Below are 21,361 nucleotides of genomic sequence, written 5' to 3'. Positions count from 1 at the left end.
TGCTGCTTTACTGTATCTGCATGTCTCCCCGGGCGCGCGCATTATGTACTTGCTAGGCTGGGGCCTAGCCAGTACATAATGTGCAGTCTCTCTCTCATGTTGTCTCTCTGATGCTCTCTCTTGCATTGTCTCTCTCTCATCTCTCTTACGATGTCTCTGATGCTCTCTCTTACGTTGTCTCTCTCTCTCTCATCTCTCTTACGATGTCTCTCTCATGTTGTCTCTCTGATGCTCTCTCTTACGTTGTCTCTCATCTCTCTTACGTTGTCTCTCTCTCTCGTCTCTCTCATGTTGTCACTCTGATGCTCTCTTACGATGTCTCTCTCATGTTGTCTCTCTGATGCTCTCTCTTTCGTTGTCTCTCTCTCTCATCTCTCTTACGCTGTCTCTCTCATGTTGTCTCTCTGATGCTCTCGTACGTTGTCTCTCTCATCTCTCTTACGTTGTCTCTCATCTCTCTTACGTTGTCTCTCTCATGCTCTCCCTCCATCATTTGCTCTATTTTTACTCTGGCCAGTGGTCTGTCTGTGCCCTGTGAACAAACGGCAAGCAGGATAGGACAGAAATGCAGCCTACAAAATACCAGGGATGCCAGTGGGCTTTTGTGCTTATAGTGGAGCTTTATGATTCCCTCTTCCATCCAACAAGTTCCCTTTACAGTACAACTCCCATCAGTCAGCCATTCAAGCAGTTTTGCTGCTGCATCCTGGGTGCTGTGACCCACTTCAGTGACAGTGTGAACCATAGAATTAGGACTTACAGTACTAGGATCTCTATGGTGTGAACCATGAAGGCACAGCTGACCCAGAATCCACCAGTGCTGCATGCCTGCACACTCACTGTTTGGGGGTGTACTCAGCCAAGAAGGAAGCTTGTCTCATTGTATTCATTATGTACATAATATTACATAACCAGCCGATCTGTGGATATTAGGTTGAGAGCTTCTTGCAGGTCTGTGTGTATCTTATGGGCTTAATTGCAAGTGATGCAAAAAGCCTCCTTGTGACAGCCCTCCTGCAAGCCTTCCAACTGGGTGAGCCTGCTCCTACAAGCTGAATGTTACCCGGAACGATAGTCGAACATATCTGTAAGCAACTGAATGTTTTTTGTTACTCGAAAAGGAAGCTTATGTATGTTCTTGACTTGGATACAGTATTTCCAGAAACATCTTCTCAGCATGTTGAGGATGGTGAGACAATGGTTTAAGCTCTAAGGTTACAGGGTTCATTCCCATCCACACAATATTCTTCAGGCCAGTAGGGGGTGGACAAGGTGCTCAGTGATCACACCTGTGTTGAACTGTGAGTGGGGGTTAGACCTGGCCAGTGAGTCACCTGTCCTGGGCTAGCCAGGCTGACATCATCACTTTACGGAGAGCAGGCATACACCCCCCCCCCCCCCCGATCCTTGATGAGAACCTGCTCCAGATCGCTCAGGACTTCAGACTGGGATGAAGGTTCACCTTCCAACAGGACGATGACCCTAAGCACACAGCCAAGCCAACACAGGAGTGGCTTCGGGACAATTCTCTGAATGTCCTTGAGTGGCCCAGCCAGAGCCCGGACTTGATTGACACCTGAAAATAGCTGTGCAGCGACGCTCCCCATCCAACCTGACAGAGCTGGGCGAAGAATGGGCGAAACTCCCCAAATACAGGTGTGCCAAGCTTGTAGCGTCATACCCAAGAAGATTCGAGGCTGTAATCGCTGCCAAAGGTGCTTCAACAAAGTACTGAGTAAAGGGTCTAAATACTAATGTAAATGTGATATTTAATAATTTTTTTAATAGAAAACCCTGTTTTTGCTGTGTCATTATGGTGTATTGTGTGTATATTGATGGGGGAAAAATACTCTATGATTTTTAGAATAAGGCTGTAACGTAACAAAATGTGGAAAAAGTCAAGTAAAATCAATAAAAAAATTGTTGAATGCGCCGAATACAACAAGTGTAGACTTTACCGTGAAATGTTTACTTACAAGCCCTTAACCAACAGTGCAGTTCAAGAAGAAGAAAATGTTTACCAAGGAGACCAAAGTGAAAAGTAATGATAAAAGTAACACAATAAGAATAACAATAACGAGGCTATATACAGGGGGCACAGGTCAGTCGAGGCAATCTGTACATGTAGGTGTGGGCAAACTGACTATGCACAAGTAACAAACAAAGTGTACAAAAGGGGGGAGGGGGGTCAATGTAAATTGTCCGGGGGCGATTTTATGATTTGTTCAGCAGTCTTATGGCTTAGGGGTAGAAGCTGTTGAGGAGCCTTTTGTCCTAGACTTGGCGCTCCGGTACCGCTTGCCGTGCGGTAGCAGAAAAAACAGTCTATATCTTGGGTGACTGGAGTCTCTGACAATTTTATGGAGTTTCCTCTGACACCGCCTATTAAATAGGTCCTGGATGGCAGGAAGCTTGAACCCAGTGATGTATTGGGCTGTTCACACTACCCATAACAGGTGGTGATGCAAATGGTCAGGATGCTCTCGATGGTGCAGCTGTAGAACCTTTTGAGGATCTGGGGACCCATGCCAAGTCTTTTCAGTCTCCTGAGGGGGAAAAGGTTTTGTCGTGCCCTCTTCACGACTGTCTTGGTATGTTTGGACCATGATAGTTCGTTGGTGATGTGGACACCAAGGAACTTGAAACTCTCGACCCCGCTCCACTACAGTCCCGTCAATGTTAATGGAGGCCTGTTCGGCCCGCCTTTTCCTATAGTCCACGATCAGCTCCTTAGTCTTTCTCACATTGAGGGAGAGGTTGTTGTCCTGTCACCACACTGCCAATTCTCTGACCTCCTCCCCATAGTCCGTCTCATCATTGTCGGTGATCAGGCCACTTTTGTGTCGTCAGCAAACTTAATGATCGTGTTGTGGTCGTGTTTGGCCACGCAGTTGTGGGTGAACAGGGAATATAGGAGGGGATTAAGTACACACCCCTGAGGGGCCCCAGTGTTAAGGATCAGCGTGGCAGACGTGTTGTTACCTACTCTTACTACCTGGGGGTGGCCCGTCAGGAAGTCCAGGATCCAGTTGCAGAGGGAGGTGTTTAGTCCCAGAGTCCTTAGCCTAGTGATGAGCTTTGTGGGCACTATGGTGTTGAACACTGAGCTGTAGTCAATGAACAGCATTGTCACATAGATGTTCCTTTTGTCCAGGTGAGAAAGGGCAGTGTGGAGTGCGATTGAGATTGCGTCATCTGTGGATCTGTTGGGGCGGTATGCGAATTGGAGTGGTCTAGGGTGTCCGGGAGGATGCTATTGATGTGAGCCATGACCAGCCTTTCAAAACACTTCATGGCTACAGACGTGAGTGCCAAGCGGCTGTAATCATTTAGGCAGGTTACCTTCACTTCCTTGGGCACAGGGACTATGGTGGTCTGCTTAAAACATGAAGGTATTGCAGACTTGGTCAGGGAGAGGTTGAAAGTGAAGACACTTGACAGTTGGTCCGCGCATGCTTTGAAAACACGTCCTGGTAATCCGTCTGGCCCAGTGGCTTTGTGAATGTTGACCTGTTTAAAGGTTTTGTTCACATCGGCTACCGAGAGCGTTATCACACAGTCATCCAGAACAGCTGGTGCTCTCGTGCGTGCTTCAGTGTTGCTTGCCTCGAAAGCGAGCATAAAGGGCATTTAGCTCATCTGGTAGGCTCACGTCAGTTGGCAGCTCGCATCTGGGTTTCCCTTTTTAGTCTGTAATAGTTTTCTAGCCCTGCCACATCCGACGAGCGTCAGAGCCGGTTTAGATGGATTCAATCTTAATCCTGTATTGACGCTTTGCTTGTTTGATGGTTCATCTGAGGGTATAGCGGGATTTCTTGTAAGCGTCCACATTAGTCTCCCGCTCCTTGACAGCGGCAGCTCTAGCCTTTAGGTTGATGCGGATGTTGCCTGTAATCCATGGCTTCTGGTTGGCATATGTACGTACAGTCACTGTGGGTCCGACGTCATCGATGCACTTATTGATGAAGCCGATGACTAAGGTGGTGTATTCCTCAATTTCATTGGCTGAATCCCAGAACATATTTCAGTCTGTGCTAGCAAAACAGTCCTGTAGTGTAGCATCCACGTCATCTGACCACTTCCGTATTGAGCGAGTCACTGGTACTTCCTGCTTTAGTTTTTGCTTGTAAGCAGGAATCAGGAGGATATAATTATGGTCTGATTTGCCAAATGGAGGTCAGGGGAGAGCTTTGTATGCATCTCTGTGTGTGGAGTAAAGGTGGTCTAGGATTTTATTTCCCTTGTTGCACATGTGCCATGCTGGTAGAAATGAGGTGATACGGATTTAAGTTTGCCTGCATTAAAGTCCCCGGCCACTAGGTGCGCCGCTTCTGGGTGAGCATTTCCTTCTTTGCTTATGGCCTTATAGAGTTGGTTGAGAGCGGTCTTAGTGCCAGCTTAGTTTTGTGGTGGTAAATAGACGGCTACGAATAATACAGATGAGAACTCTCTTGGAAGATCTACGTGGTCTACATCTTATTATAAGTGGCAGGCTTATAGCCTAGTGCGGGGCGGAAGGTAGCCTTGTGGTTAGAGCGTTAGACTAGTAACCGGAAGGTTGCAAGATCGAATCCCTGAACTGGCGAGGTACAAATCTGTTGTACTGCCCCTGCCCCTAGGCCATCATTGAAAATGAGAATTTGTTCTCAACTGACTTGCCTAGTTAAATAAAGGTAAAAAAATAAATAAAAATAAGGTACTCTACCTCAGGCGAGCAATACCTTGAGACTTCTTTAATATTAGATATCGCGCACCAGCTGTTATTGACAATAGACTAACACCCCCACCCCTCGTCTTACCAGAGGTAGCGTCTCTGTTCTGCTGGTGCATGGAAAATCCCGCTAGCTCTATGTTGTCCGTATCTTTGTTCAGCCACGTCTCGGTGAAACGTAAGATGTTACAGTTTTTAATGTCCCGTTGGTAGGATAATCTTAATCGTAGGTAATCTATTTTATTGTCCAATGATTGCACATTAGCGAGATGAATGGAGTTTACTCGCTCGCCTCCGGACTTTCAGAAGGATGCCTGATCTGCAGCCCGTTTTCCGGTCTTTTCTTAACGCAGAAGGCGTGGATCTGGGCCTGTTCCAGTGAAAGCAGGATATCCTTCTTGTCGGACTCGTTAAACCAAAAAGTTTCTTCCGGTCCGCGCTTTTCTGATGTCCAGAAGTTATTTTTGCTCATAAGAGACGGTAGCAGCAACATAATGTACACAATATGTTTTTTTTTTAAAAGCTACGCAAAAAAATAACGAAATAGCACAATTGTGCAGCTTGTTGTCTGACCTCTTCTCTGGGTGGGAGGCTCCAGGGGGATTTGGCCAGTCAGTCAGTACTTTCTGGTCTCTGCTCCTTGCCTGGCCTGGCTTGTTCTGCCCTGGCTTGTTCTGGCCTGGCCTGGCCTGTCCTGCTCTGTGGACATAACCGGAGTTAGACATATGGGCTGGCTGGCTTTGGTTTATGAGAAGGAACAATGATGACCTTTGTGTCTAGCATAGGTGAGTTGGAATCTAGCATACTCGTGTAAGATGTATACAGATTGTATGTTTCTCTGTCACATGTTGTACTGTATGGAGAGTTGTGACTGGATACTGTGTGGACGTACTAATAACCCCCCCCCCCCCTCCCGACCTTGTCTCTTTCTTCTCCTCTCTCCAGGCAGTGCCCTTGAAACTGTCCCTGGATGCCTTGCTGCAGATGCCAGGTTCTCAGGTGCAGGAGACTGTGAGGAGACTGGGCTCCACTTCAGAGGAGTGTGCCAGGCTCACCGCTGCCCTCTCCTGCCTGAAGAGTGCCACTGAATCAGGTGGGTGTCTGTCTGTACCCTGGAGAGTCTGCCTGATCTGCCATGTCAGTCTGGGGTCTCTGTGGGGTTTTACTGACTGTTGGACTCGGCTGTTTCTGCCAGGCTGTTTCTGGTCTATTAGCCCCGTCAGAAGCAACAGGGTGCCACCCTGGGTAAGGTTATATTGTAGGACAGAAGACACTCGGTTGAAGGTTGAGGGGTGGAAGACTGATTGGCGTGTGTTAGTGGTCTGTAACCCTGTTCTGTGTCTCCCCTACAGATGGGGAGCTGAGAGAGGATGGAGGACTCTGGTTCTCTGAGCCCACCCGGCGAGACAGTGGCTCTCTGCTGCTGCCTGCCGACCAGCTGATGGGGGGGATGGGGGGTCCGATGCGCCCCCATAGCCCCTCTCCCTTAGCCCGGCCCCCCACCACCCCATCCACTCCCCCCACCCCCTGCACCGCCTGTGCCCAAACCCGGTTCGGCTCCGTGTCTGCAATGCCCGGTCCCGAGGCCCATGGGGCGTACATTTACGCTGACAGCCCCTTCACAGACCCCTTCCCCCTCTCCGCTGCCCATCAGGGGCGACTCTATGGCCACACCTCCACCCCGCCCATCACCCCGCCCTCCAAGAGGCGCCACAGGCTGAAGCCCCCATGCACCCCGCCGCCGCCCTCCCGCAAGGTGATGCACCTCCTGCCCAACATCACCCTGACCCGCAGCAAGAGTCACGAGTCCCAGCTGGGGAACCGCATCGAGGAGCCGCCCACCAACAAGTAGGTCACTTCCTGCCCCCCATGCTTTGTGAGAGTTCCAGTCCATTATGACCTAGAGTAAAGGGTTATGCTGTCTGACAGTGTTGTTGGAGGCACAGAATTTCAACTGATCCAGTCCATTTGACAGTAATCATAGTGGCCCACTCGACAAGAGATTTCTGAAAGATTATTTTGCTTGGCAACGCATGTGAGGTCATCATGACCAGTGTCTGGGCAGTTTTCCACAATGCTCAAAATCTTGGAACCGGTTTGTATATGGGACACACTTCTGTCCTTCCTTATTATGATGTTACAACTGAAGCACAGGGCTTTTCACTCACACACACACACACCACATCCTGCCCGTTGCTGCCTTAATGTGTTCAGTATAAGGCCAGAGCTAATCCCCCACAGATTCCCTGAGATTGAGTCATTTCTAAGGCATGATTCTCAGAGGACAAGACACAGAAACACACACACACTTTTCCCACACAGACATAGATACGCATACAGTACTAACACATATCCATAATATCCTGTTCATTTGTAAATGTACAATGGCGTGCGAAAGTATTCACCCCCATTTGGCATTTTTCCTATTTTAAAAACTTGAGCGTGCATAACTATTCACCCCCCCCAATAAAAAGTCTAGACTTTGTAGAGACACCTTTTGCAGCAATTACAGCTGCAAGTCTCTTGGGGTATGTCTCTATAAGCTTGGCACATCTAGCCACTGGGATTTTTGCCCATTCTCCAAGGCAAAACTGCTGCAGCTCCTTCAAGTTGGATGGGTTCCGCTGGTCTACAGCAATCTTTAAGTTATAACACAGATTCTCAATTGGATTGAGGTCTGGGCTTTGACTAGGCCATTGCAAAACATTGAAATGCTTCCCCTTAAACCACTCAAGTTTTGCTTCAGCAGTATGCTCAGTCTCAAAGACTGAAACGGGTTTCCCTCAAGACTTTCTCTGTATTTAGCGCCAACCGTCATTTCTTCAAATCTGACCAGTTTCACAGTCCCTGCCGATGAAAAACATCCCCACAGCATGATGCTGCCACCACCATGCTTCACTGGGGATGGTGTTCTCGGGGTGATGAGAGGTGTTGGATTTGCGCCAGACATAGCGGTTTCCTTGATGGCCAGAAAGCTCAATTTTAGTGTCATCTAACCAGAATACCTTCTTCCATATGTTTGGAGTCTCCCACATGCATTTTGGCGAGTACCAAATGTGTTTGCTTCTTTTTTTCTTTAAGCAATGGCTTTTTTTCTGGCCACTACAAATGCACATACCACTTTTCCGTTATAAATTTTTACAAATAATTTAACTTCACCAATTTGGACTATTTTGTGTATGTCTGTTACATAAATTACAGGTTGTAATGCAACAAAATAGGAAAAATGCCAAAGCGGGTGAATATTTTTGCAAGGCACTGTAGCATTAGTGATGAAAAGCACAGCCGTAATGAATGGAACCTGACTAGATGGAAGTATTTAAACAGGACTGATAATATAGCTTAATGATACATACATAGACTATATACTTTATATAGAAGTAGACCGTATGAACACCGACCTATCATGTGAGGACACTGATGAGTGTGACCGGGGGCATAGGGAGGCACAGGCCTTTTCCACTGTGTATAGAGCCCAGAGAGAGCAGGCAGGAAGGCAGTGGGGCTGCCTGCTGCTGGATCAGCACTCTGCATTCCTGACCCAGTGCCAGGCAGAGGACGTTCAGCCCTTTGGCCTGTGCTCTGCTGTGGTGTAGGTTGTGGCTGAGTCTGCCATGTGCCAAGACCTGCTGCTAATGTCTCCCTCCTTCCCCATCTGCCTCGCTCCTCTCCTCTCTGCCACTTGCATAACATAGCTGGTACAGGATAGCCATTAAATTATTGTCTTTGGTGATCTGTATGGTGGCCCATTTGGGATTGTCATTGAGTAATCCAGTGTTGACTGTGTTGAGATGAGGGTGTGAGGGCAGCAGTGGGCCACTGTACTGACGTCCCAGTGTGTTATTTTTTCCCCTCAGGTGTGCAAAGCAGAATAAGTTGTTCCTCAATGTTCAGATCAATGGGAATGGCTGTGAGGACTCACCCTCCCGTTCCCCCCACCTGTCTGCCCGCACTCCCGGTGCTTCAACCCCTGCCCCCGCCACTGCCCCCTACACCCTACCTGGCACCCCTACCCTGATGGAGGAGCATTCATCCCACCTCAAGAGTGAGTTCACACACGTCTACTTTCCCCACTTAGGCCATATGTAAGGAATCTTCCTTTGAGTAGATTGGTAAGTGCATGGTAAACTACTCTGATAGAATGGACCCTTTGTCTATGTGTGCTCTTTGTAAAGAAATATATTTATTTTCCAGTAACTGGCTGTAGGGCCACAGTAGCCATCCCAGTTTGGCTCAGAGGCAGTGTGTGTTTCAGTCGGTAGATTGCTGGGGTTGTTCCATCTGAAGGCTGTGATGTGGGGGAGCGTTCTCTGACCCCATCGCTTGTATAGATGACATTACTCCTCCACTTCATTTCACAGCTTAGAGATAAGTCTAATACTCCCACAAATTTGTGTCTTTGAGAGTGACTGACTGAGTGAGTGATTGTGTGTGTGTTGAGCGAGTGAGCGAGTGAGTGAGTGAGTGAGTGAGTGAGTGAGTGAGCGAGTGAGCGAGTGAGCGAGTGAGCGAGTGAGCGAGCGAGTGAGCGAGTGAGTGTGTGTGTGTGTGTGTGTGTTGAGCGAGTGGGTGTGTGAGTGAGTGGGTGTTGAGTGAGTGAGTGAGCGAGTGAGTGTGTGTGTGTGTTGAGTGAGTGGGTGTGTGAGTGAGTGGTGAGCGAGTGGGTGTGTGTGTGTTGAGCGAGTGGGTGTGTGTGTGTGTGTGTGTGTGTGTGTGTGTTGAGCGAGTGGGTGTGTGTGTTGAGCGAGTGAGTGAGTGAGTGTGTGTTGCGAGTGAGTGTGTGTGTGTTGAGCGAGTGAGTGAGTGTGTGTGTTGAGCGAGTAAGTGAGTGAGTGTTGAGCGAGTGAGTGTTGAGCGAGTGTGTGTGTGTGTGTGTGTGTGTGTGTGTGTGTGTGTGTGTGTGTGTGTGTGTGTGTGTTGAGGAAGTGAGTGAGTGTGTGTGTGTGTGTGTTGAGGAAGTGAGTGAGTGAGTGTGTGTGTGTGTTGACCGAGTGAGTGAGTGTGTGTGTTGACCGAGTGAGTGAGTGTGTGTGTGTGTTGAGCGTGTGAGTGTGTGAGTGTGTGTGTGTTGAGCGAGTGTGTTGGGTGTTGAGCGAGTGTGTTGGGTGTTGGGCGAGTGTGTTGGGTGTTGACCGAGTGAGTGTGTGTCTGTTGACCGTGTGAGTGTGTCTGTTGACCAAGTGAGTATGTGTGTTGACAGTGTGTGTGATGAGTGAGTGTGTGTGTGCTTTTGTGTCAGTATCTTTCCATAATGATTTATGTGTAGGGGATTCACCTACCGAAACGATGTCAATAGGTCTCACTTACATTTGTTCTAACTTGTAAAATAAACAGTAAATGTTTTTCATTGGTTTTGGCACATACTCAAGTGGTAGGGTTGAAAAATTCTGGGAACTTCCAGGAGTCTTCCAACCGGGAAGTTCGGGAAAAGAACCAGAATTGAGCATTTCCCTGAACACCACTCATTTCATTTTGATACTAGCCTCTAAACTTCATAGAACATTTGCAGTTTTTGCGCTAATACTCAATGTTTAGACACATCCTCCTCTGTCAGGTTTACGTTTCACTCCTAGTGTTTGACATCTCTGTCTCTCTCCAGATAACATGGGGTTACGCCGCGGTTCCCCGCAGGCAGTGAGGAGAGACATAGGCCTGGCCGTCACCCACAGGTTGCTGACTACACCTTTAAGCCTCAAACTGCCATGATGAAAATATGAAATATACTTTCAATCTGCAGTAGATATAGCAAAACACTATTGATGGTTTAAGCAATTGATGATTCTGTGTGCAGGTTTTCCACCAAGTCGTGGCTGTCCCAGACGTGTCAGGTGTGTCAGAAGAACATGATGTTTGGGGTGAAGTGTAAACACTGCAGGTGAGTGAAGTGATAGGGACGGGGAGGCTCTCTGAGATGTTCTGGAGTTCGGTTGAGTGTCTGTACAATGCAGTAAAATACAACTTCATCCTCTTTTGGTGGTTCGTTTTTCTGTTGCTGTTCTCTGATTGGTTGTTTCCTGTCTGCAGGTTAAAGTGCCATAATAAGTGTACTAAAGAATCTCCCTCCTGCAGAATCTCCTTTCTGCCAAGTAAGCCTTCCACACCACACATTTTCGCAGGTTAGTATTTCTTGGGATGACTCCTGTACTGGAGGCAGCTCTGCAGACGGGTCAATAAATCTGATTTTAAACCTAACCTTAACTGCAATGATAACAATAATGCCCACCTCTAACCTTAAATTAAGAACAAAAAAAGCTCAATTTTGTTTTCATAAATCTTTACAATATAGACAATTTTGACTTTGCAGCTGGCACATCTAACAGAAAATCACTTAGTTCTACCTCCAGGACAAGACTCATCCCAATAAACGTCAACCTGCTAAATGTTCATCCATAGTTCATTAAAGGGCCTACATAGATTCAACAAGTATGAGGGTTATGACCCCAATTTCTTCTTTCCAGTCACCAAAATCCGGAGGACTGAGTCTGTGCCGTCTGACATCAACAACCCTGTGGACCGGCCTTTGGAAGCACCGCAGTTTGGCACACTACCAAAGGCCATCACCAAAAAGGTACAACCAATCACACCTGCTTAGATATTACATCACAGCTTTGATGATAATTATGTGCATGATGCTGTTAGGACAGACAAGTGTGTTATTGACTCTGATCCGTGTGTATTTGTTCTCCTTCTCTCAGGATCACCCTCCTGTGCTGAACCAGTTGGACTCCAGCAGTAACCCGTCCTCCACCACCTCCTCCACACCCTCCTCCCCTGCCCCCTTCCAGAACCCTCCCAGTGCCACCCCGCCCCCCAACCCCTCGCCCAAGGTCCACCGGGAAAACCGCTTCCACTTCCCAGGTAGGTCCCTGACCGTCACTCACACCCTTATATGAATACACACAATCACCGCTCTCACACACAAACACACACATGAATATACATACACACGGCTATATAAACAACCACAGAAGCATGTCCACTGCACACAGTTAAGCCAGCATTCTCCAACTATCAAGGTGCATGCTTGCATTGTGTTCTTCATTACACAGAATGACTCCCTGAGTCACATTTTCTGTTTAGTGAATGCTAGACTTGGAATGGAATGGCCGGGCAGCAGTGGTCGACCTCCCTCTCTCTCCCTCTCTTCATTAATACCACTAACACAGAGGAACTCCTGTGGGTGGGTGGGTGTGACTAGGGTTGTTTTAATGGCTACTCTAACCCAGAGTCCTTCTCTCCTCTCCATGCTTGTTGGTTCTTCCCTCTCTTTTCCCTAAGCTGCCTGCTACTTTCAGCATAGACAGCAGTTTATCTTCCCTGGTGAGTTTACGGTACAGTCCCAGACACTGTTGGGCGGCGCTCACTCCTGCCCACATCCTCAGCCACAACCAACCCTGTCAGCTCTGTCTATCTCCTGCATGTACTCACGGGTTTAGTGGATTATATGACCAAGTTGTGCATTTGTGAATGCCTTGGAACAATGTGTTTTGCTGTGTGATATTCAGACTGCATTATCTCATGTGGAGATGGGTCTCTGTGCCACCTGCTGGGGAGTTTCTGAATTGCATGTCTTATCATATTGTAGTGGTTGTGGTTGTCAACACATTGCTAAGGCAAGGGGCCAATATAAGTGGGCAAAGAAACTACATGAGGGATGCAAGTTTGGCTATGAGAGCAGTTTTATTGCATACTGAATATTTGTATTATTTTCTCCCAGATGTGTCCAGTTCCACTACTTTGCACTCTGAAGCCCTCCAAGACACAATGTAAGGCTCGCCTGTCTATTTCATTTATCAATAGTGTTTTAATGGTGCAACACTCAGAACACTCTGACATTGTGACTGTGGTTTGACCCGTCCCAACAGTGAGACTGAACCAGCAGATGACATGCACGCTGAACTGGCTGAGGATGAGGATGGAGAGGTAGAAACTGTGTGTGTGTGTGTGTGTGTAAAGTAACTGTAACATATGTGCAGACACATGCCCAAAAACATTGGCCATGCATGAATGTCTTACAGGAGGAAGAGGAGGAGGAGGAGGTTGAACCTGAGATAGACCCAGATCCAGTAGAGGAGGAGGAGGAGGAGGATGATGAGGAAGATGACGATGACGATGGGAGTGGGATGAATGGTGGTTCGGACGGTGAGTGTGATGGTGATGAGTTGGATGACCTGCCCAGTTCACGGGGTGGTCGCTGGAAAGGCCCCATCTCCCGTAAGGCCAGCCAGACCAGCGTCTACCTGCAGGAGTGGGACATTCCCTTCGAACAGCTGGACCTGGGAGAGCTCATTGGGAAGGTGAGAGGGCAATAGAACACGCTGTTTTCACTGGAGAGAACATTTTCAATGATCAAGCTACATGCATGAAACTATCAGTGTTTTCTATTCAAACCCATTGAATGTCTGTTTCTGAAAGTGTCATTAAATCACTCCCTCCTTCACTCCAGGGCCGTTGGGGAAAGGTGCATAAGGGGCGTTGGCATGGCGAGGTGGCTATCCGGCTGCTGGAGATAGATGGGAACAACCAGGACCACCTGAAGCTGTTTAAGAAGGAGGTGATGAACTACAGACAGACCCGTCACGAGAACGTGGTCCTCTTCATGGGGGCCTGCATGGCCCCGCCCCACCTCGCCATCATCACCAGGTAGGGGGAGGGGTTAACTTACATCCCAAATGAATATCTCTTTGGCATATTCAGTCCACCATAGCTGTTGTTTACTTGTTTAGTTCCATTTGTTCATTCAAATGTTTTTCTCCAGTTTCTGTAAAGGGAGGACACTATACTCTGTGGTTCGGGACACCAAAAACACACTGGATATAAACAAGACGAGGCAAATCGCTCAAGAAATTGTAAAGGTGAACTTCTACTCTTGTTCGGTCCTTTCAGATTTGTACAGATAGATGGGTAATGTTGACAAAAACAGTATGTGTAATATATATTTACTGTATGTCCTTATTACTTTAATCCACACAGGGAATGGGCTACCTGCATGCCAAAGGCATTGTCCACAAGGACTTGAAGTCAAAGAACGTCTTTCATGACACCAATAAAGTGATTATTACAGACTTCGGCCTGTTTGGGATCTCTGGAGTGGTTCAGGAGGGGAGGTATGGACTCTGCATATTGGTTCCTACAGCTATCATCTCAGCTGATGGATGTTCGGTGGGTCTGTGTTCTCCTAACAGTGGTTTCTTATTGTGTGTGTGTGTGCATGCGCGCGTGTGTGTGTTTTCTCTCACAGGCGAGACAACGAGCTGAAGCTTCCACATGGCTGGATCTGTTACCTGGCGCCAGAAATCGTACGCAGGATGAGCCCTGGAAACAACGAGGACCGCCTGCCCTTCTCCAACGCTGCAGACGTCTATGCCTTTGGGTACGCTCTCTAAGCAGATTCTGAAGTACCTTTTCTTTATCATTAATAGCAGAATAGTTTCTCCTTGAGACTGCTTCACTTTACAGTTAACTGGCTCTGGGGAATGACCATATTGCTGGTTGCCCCCTTTTAGCACCATTTGGTACGAGCTCCAAGCCAGGGACTGGCCTATCATCAACCAGCCTGTGGAGGCTACCATCTGGCAGGTGGGGAGCGGTGAGGGCATCAAGAAGGTCCTGGCAGAGATCAACCTGGGCAAGGAGGTCACGGTGAGTGGAGGGGGGAAGCACTTATGTGAGCGGAGCTGGAGGGGAGCGTGCCCAATTTGACTGGAGCCCGGTGCGAGATTCCTAATGGCTGGAGCGTAGGCCTTCTCGCCCGCCCCAATTTCGTTCCAGTAGCGCTCACTTCACGAGCTCAGGACACGCCCGGTCCAGCATGCATTTGTAGTGTACTTGTGTGCTGCTATAGCCCCTTGCTTTAGCTACTGTCATGGAGTTAACAAAATATTTTCATAAAGAAACTGATTGAACACACAGGTGCTAAATCAAGGTGACTTATAAAGATGAGGACCAAGAGCAAGAGAGGGAGTGTGGTGATGTAGTGTCCACAACTAAAGAATCATTGTGGAATCTGAAAAGACACATATCCCGAAAGCATGAGCGGGATTTCCAAACGCTTACCTCCGCTCACATGCTCTGGTGCCAGATCACGTTGTGGTGTAATCATGCGGAAATCTATGCCCATACTTTCTGGGGGGGAATTGCATCTTTCTTAATCCTAGCAGGGTAAGTGAGGGTATTTGCTCATGCTAATGCTATCTTTTTAAGGGATGACCTTGATAGAGTAGAGAAGAAATTAAAGCTGACTACAGGATACATCTCTGCATTGTGTTGGCATGAAGTGATGACGTTAATCCTTCCTGTCTGTGCAGGAAATCCTGTCTGCCTGCTGGGCCTACGACCTGAGGGAGCGGCCCACCTTCACCCAACTGGCAGACATGCTGGAGAAGCTGCCCAAACTCAACCGGAGACTGTCCCACCCTGGACACTTCTGGAAGTCTGCAGAGTATGTATCCTAGAGGTGTAGGTATGGGTGTAGGACATGCCTGCCCGCCCTGTCATGCACTCTGACCCCTAACTGGGTTCTGACTCATCTGGAATGGACTTGTGTATGAAACAAAGAGGTTCAGCTGAAGGCATGTAAAGGATGGCCCCCAGATTGCTGTGCGGTTTTAGGGCCACTGATGTCAAACTGATGGGGACTAGGCAGGGGATGACCGAGTTGACTCTTGGTCGTAGTTTATTGTCATGAGCCACATACCCTCTTGACGGTCCATTACAGATACGTTGACCACTGTAATATGAGTGACTGTGGTTTCTAATGGTGAAGCATTTAGAAATGAACCATTATATGTGACGCTAAGGGAATTTTCTGTTTTATCTTCTGTTTCCCAAACTTTCTCCTCCAGGATGTGACTGTGAGTGCACTTTTCTGTTTAAAAGCATTGTCCCTCCCTTTCCTGGACATTTTCCTGACCTGCTCTGTACCCATACACCTCCCTACCCCTTTCTTCTCAGATGTTAGGTGTACAGTACCTGGTCCAGATTTGTCTCTGCACCTTCACTCATCTCCTGCCATCTCTCTCCTGCTCGCGCTCTGTAACTTCCTCATTCGCTACATACTGCACGTCTGTCACTCAAAGGCTCATGGGTGGAGTCTTCTCTACACATTAACTACTTGTCCAGTAACAGCCCCTACCAGTTTAACAACTCTCTGCTAGTGGAGCTAGCTACTGGTCTTATGTTTGTTTTCAAACAAGCTGTCATTTGCCAACACTATCAGTAATGATGCCTCAACAAATTGAGACTGCATAGCATGCCAGTGCTTGAATGGGAAGAGAAGAGTTTACCAGCTTGCATGGTGTTTGCAATGGTCTGTTGGGACACTGCATGGACTTGTAAATCCTGAAAGAGGTTTTTGTGATGAGAAGGCTCATTTGAGATTCCTGTGGTGCAGAAATCTGGGCCCTTGTTTCATGTTGAAGTATTTACCTGTCTCTTCTACTGCACCGGTCTTCTTCTCAAATCATTCTCTTAATTTTAACCTGTTATTATATTTTCACTAACAGCCTCTAACCTCCATGTTTCATTTGTTCTCTCTCTCTCTGTTTTCTCTCTTCCTAACATAGGTTGTAGCCGTCACTATGAAATATAAGCAATGCAAAACAAACAAAGCCTGGGTCTGCCTTGCATGCTCCTGAAATCCTTAACTTTTAGGATTGATCAAAGCATTGACTCTGCCTGATACAGACACGGCTTCCACTAACCCACAGCCTGATCTTCCATGTCTATTAAACTGTAGTGTCTGGTTGTGTGGGAGAGAAGGGTGCTGGACTGAGGAGGCTGCGGGTAGTGCTTCGCTACCTCCCCTCAACTTTCCTTCCTTCGTCTCAAAACATATTGCCTTCATTTTTTTCTACTGTTGCTTTTTGGACTATCTGAGGCTTGTGAATAACTGGCTTGTGGTGTCTGTTCTGAGACTGACCGGTGTGCTCTGGTATGAGCCCGGTAGCTGACGGCTGCTCTGCTGTGCTCTGCTCCATCTGCAGCCTGCCCTGCTCTCCCTCCTCTCTGTGCTGCTGTGATATGGTTCTTCCTACTGGGGGCTCCCAGACGATGCAACCCAGACACTTGCTGGACCAAAACAATGTTTGTGACTCTTATCCTAAATGGACCACTGCATTCACTCCCTCCTCTTTTCTCATTGTGGTCTTGAAGCTTCGGGCTGCTTGAGTGATGTAATCCAACTGCCTCTTGACTCTTACCCTTCAGCTCTCTGCAGTTTTTTGATGACATGCACTGCGACACTGTCACCGTGCTGCCCTCTGTCTGCCTCCTGCACATGACCTGTTCACATTATTTCAACAGGAGAAAAAATGATAAGATACAAACTTTTACTTTTAGTTGTTGGTTCCTATTTTGAGTAATAATATTCAGTGTTTATGTTTTTGTTCCATGAAGTTTGAAAGGTCTCAGGAGTTGCGAGAGCATGATTGAATTGACTCATGTCTCTGTGTTGCTTGTCTGAGTAGAATCTGATGAAACCATACATTTGAAAACAGCTCATTGCATAAATGAAGGATAAATCTGTTGAAACCACAGCTAAGAGGTGTCAGCATGCAATGTGATCTTCCTCTCATCTCACTACACACTGGGAATGGAATCATGTTGGTTATTTAGGACTGAAGGTATTTGATAATGAAGTGAGTGCTCTGATTATTAAAATGCATAAGAGGGAGCCACAGAGAAGCAGGGATGCCTTCTCTCAGCCTGGGAGCGCTGTAGAGAGGTATATCAAGTCAAGTAGTATAGTAGATGAATTTACAGCACCCAAAAAATAGAACAGGAACCTGGCACAAGTGTCGTATAATTTACTCCTTAAACATGATCACATGTGCTTGTGTGTATTCCGTTAGTGATGGTCAGCTTCAGTTGGTGTGCTTGTATTAGTGTGTTTGTGAGTGTAAGTGAGTGTATTGTATTGGAACATATAGGGTTGATTTAGTGAAAGACTGCAGTAAATGTATTGATGATATCAATGGTATGTAAGATATACATTATTTAATGTACAGCTAATTAACTTTTAATATTTGTACAAACATTTTATATGTACAATACATCGCATTTTGAAATAGGTACTGCTCCCCTATTACAGATGTATATATCTTTATATTTTTTCATGTACAAATACTGTAAAAATACTGTACATTTCTTTTTGAATGGGTCAATTCATGTTTTTTATGTCATGTAAAAATTCATATTTTTGTATTGCATGTGGTTACCATTCTGTGAACACAGTTTCTGTTTTCATCCTTGAAAAAATAAAATGAAGCTTATGTCATAATTTGTTTGAGCTGAATTTAATAAAGTATTTCAGTTATGTTATGGGCTTTTACAGTCAGTTATATTTAGTTACTGCCACTGGTCACTCTGTGCCCATGCCATATATTCAAAGGATATGATGGGAGTAAGGCCATAAAAACAAATATCTAAATGAATTAACATATCTAGAGACTGGTGTAGTATGTTTTATCCAAATTACTTTTTCATTTTGTTTTAGTTTGTAGCTATCCTTTGTGGGATCGCTAGATGAGGAGACCCAGGGCTGTCCAAAAAAGGTTAGCTGTCAAATGTATGGAACGCCGTTTGGTTCTTAAAGAACGTGGTCAAATCGCAATATTTTTAATGCTACGCGTGTAAAGTAAGCAGGTGCAGGCGCTAAATTGTTCACGTACTAAGTTAACGCCTACCCGCGTCAAATAAGCACGTGCAAATGTGCTTGCAGGCGGTCTAACTTGCTAAATAAACGACTGTAAGCAGTCCTGCACACGTCAAATCAACGCCTACAGCTGCTAAATGTACACCTGCACACGGTGGCGGATTTAGGTATAGGTAACATGGCACGCACAAAAAAAATGGAATAGTGACATTTGCGGGATCGGTTTTCTTTCGCTCATTTGAACGTCACGTCAATGATATTACGTCACCGCGTGGGACTGTTGGTCAATTAATCTTGTCGGAGTGGGCGCCCTAATTCTAGTTTGTGAGCTAGGCAAGAAGGTCTCCAACTCAGAAGTACTAGATGTAGAGGGAGCGGGTGAATCTATCAAATAGCGCACCTCTAACTTTGTACAGTACTAATGCAATTAGTAAAATCAGTCACACTATGAAATGCTACCAAATAAACCACAATTCATTCATAATACGGTGAATATATAGTTTCACAGCCATATTGTTGCATTTTTTTCTGGTTTGTGTGAAATCGTTAAGAATAATATAAAACCAGTCTGCTGGTCTTGACTCTTGGTTGACAGTATTGGGGGATGGGTAATGTATTGATGCTCAAGTGCCAAATCAACACAAATGAATAAGAAACGGTCTAAGCCATCAGGTGCCCAGTTTAGGAAAAAGATTAAAGAACAGCAATGTGCATAAGATAAAAGGCATGCAGCTATGTCATCTCTTTGTGAGTCAATTTTTTTATTTCACCAGGTAGGCTAGTTGAGTACAAGTTCTCATTTGCAACTGTGACCTGGCCAAGATAAAGCAGAGCAGTTCAACACATACAACAACACAGAGTTACACATGGAATAAACAAACATACAATCAATAATACATTAGAAAAAAGTATATATACAGTGTGTGCAAGTGAGGTAAGATAAGGGAGGTAAGGCAATAAAATAGCCATAGTGGTGAGGTAGTTACGATATAGCAATAATATTAATATTATGCATGTAATGAAATAGGGTAGTATAACACTTATGTGTTTTAGCCTACGTTGCTTGCTATGTTATTCCACATGGGGCGACAATATTTAGTTTTCTGTCCAACTAGCTTACTTAACATTGGCTATATGTTCGCCCACGGAGCCATAACAAGCTACAACCGCCACTGCCTACACGCTAATTTACCGTGTTCTTTAAAATGCTGATTTTACCAGCCAATTTCCTAGCTCCTCCTTTCAACCACATTTCAGAGTTTAAAGGAACTTTATTTTCCACTGCAAGCAGAGTATGGACCTTCCCAATGTAACGGTTTTGTCTTTGAAAATTGTTATAACAGGGTTCAATTCTCGGGCCGACTCTTTTCTCTGTATATACAGTGCCTTGCGAAAGTATTCGGCCCCCTTGAACTTTGCGACCTTTTGCCACATTTCAGGCTTCAAACATAAAGATATAAAACTGTATTTTTTGTGAAGAATCAACAACAAGTGGGACACAATCATGAAGTGGAACGACATTTATTGGATATTTCAAACTTTTTTAACAAATCAAAAACTGAAAAATTGGGCGTGCAAAATTATTCAGCCCCCTTAAGTTAATACTTTGTAGCGCCACCTTTTGCTGCGATTACAGCTGTAAGTCACTTGGGGTATGTCTCTATCAGTTTTGCACATCGAGAGACTGAAATTTTTTTCCCATTCCTCCTTGCAAAACAGCTCGAGCTCAGTGAGGTTGGATGGAGAGCATTTGTGAACAGCAGTTTTCAGTTCCTTCCACAGATTCTCGATTGGATTCAGGTCTGGACTTTGACTTGGCCATTCTAACACCTGGATATGTTTATTTTTGAACCATTCCATTGTAGATTTTGCTTTATGTTTTGGATCATTGTCTTGTTGGAAGACAAATCTCCGTCCCAGTCTCAGGTCTTTTGCAGACTCCATCAGGTTTTCTTCCAGAATGGTCCTGTATTTGGCTCCATCCATCTTCCCATCAATTTTAACCATCTTCCCTGTCTCTGCTGAAGAAAAGCAGGCCCAAACCATGATGCTGCCACCACCATGTTTGACAGTGGGGATGGTGTGTTCAAGGTGATGAGCTGTGTTGCTTTTACGCCAAACATAACGTTTTGCATTGTTGCCAAAAAGTTCAATTTTGGTTACATCTGACCAGAGCACCTTCTTCCAAATGTTTGGTGTGTCTCCCAGGTGGCTTGTGGCAAACTTTAAACAACACTTTTTATGGATATCTTTAAGAAATGGCTTTCTTCTTGCCACTCTTCCATAAAGGCCAGATTTGTGCAATATACGACTGATTGTTGTCCTATGGACAGAGTCTCCCACCTCAGCTGTAGATCTCTGCAGTTCATCCAGAGTGATCATGGGCCTCTTGGCTGCATCTCTGATCAGTCTTCTCCTTGTATGAGCTGAAAGTTTAGAGGGACGGCCAGGTCTTGGTAGATTTGCAGTGGTCTGATACTCCTTCCATTTCAATATTATCGCTTGCACAGTGCTCCTTGGGATGTTTAAAGCTTGGGAAATTTTGTATCCAAATCCAAATTTTGTATCCAAATCCGGCTTTAAACTTCTTCACAACAGTATCTCGGACCTGCCTGGTGTGTTCCTTGTTCTTCATGATGCTCTCTGCGCTTTTAACGGACCTCTGAGACTATCACAGTGCAGGTGCATTTATACGGAGACTTGATTACACACAGGTGGATTGTATTTATCATCATTAGTCATTTAGGTCAACATTGGATCATTCAGAGATCCTCACTGAACTTCTGGAGAGAGTTTGCTGCACTGAAAGTAAAGGGGCTGAATAATTTTGCACGCCCAATTTTTCAGTTTTTGATTTGTTAAAAAAGTTTGAAATATCCAATAAATGTCGTTCCACTTCATGATTGTGTCCCACTTGTTGTTGATTCTTCACAAAAAAATACAGTTTTATATCTTTATGTTTGAAGCCTGAAATGTGGCAAAAGGTCGCAAAGTTC

At 45.9% G+C, this 21,361-nt stretch overlaps 1 protein-coding gene across 1 annotated transcript in view; it reads left to right on the top strand.

Annotated features, from left to right (window-relative positions):
• ksr1a (kinase suppressor of ras 1a) overlaps positions 1-17,990 on the top strand; it is a 50,603-nt gene extending 32,613 nt beyond the window's left edge. Inside the window, 20 exon segments of the mRNA XM_021618434.2 lie at positions 5,657-5,804; positions 6,064-6,559; positions 8,569-8,756; positions 10,311-10,380; positions 10,503-10,586; positions 10,736-10,827; positions 11,170-11,279; positions 11,407-11,569; positions 11,990-12,031; positions 12,429-12,477; positions 12,577-12,634; positions 12,730-13,008; positions 13,158-13,354; positions 13,470-13,566; positions 13,685-13,818; positions 13,953-14,084; positions 14,218-14,353; positions 15,019-15,152; positions 15,556-15,564; positions 16,276-17,990. Coding sequence (XP_021474109.2) covers positions 5,657-5,804; positions 6,064-6,559; positions 8,569-8,756; positions 10,311-10,380; positions 10,503-10,586; positions 10,736-10,827; positions 11,170-11,279; positions 11,407-11,569; positions 11,990-12,031; positions 12,429-12,477; positions 12,577-12,634; positions 12,730-13,008; positions 13,158-13,354; positions 13,470-13,566; positions 13,685-13,818; positions 13,953-14,084; positions 14,218-14,353; positions 15,019-15,152; positions 15,556-15,562 — 2,616 coding nt within the window. The 3' untranslated portion in view covers positions 15,563-15,564; positions 16,276-17,990.
• The last annotated feature ends 3,371 nt before the right edge of the window (positions 17,991-21,361 follow it).

This window comes from Oncorhynchus mykiss, chromosome 10, assembly GCF_013265735.2.
Source record: "Oncorhynchus mykiss isolate Arlee chromosome 10, USDA_OmykA_1.1, whole genome shotgun sequence".
Taxonomy (NCBI): Eukaryota; Metazoa; Chordata; class Actinopteri; order Salmoniformes; family Salmonidae; genus Oncorhynchus; species Oncorhynchus mykiss.
This window is presented reverse-complemented; position numbering and strand designations above follow the sequence as displayed.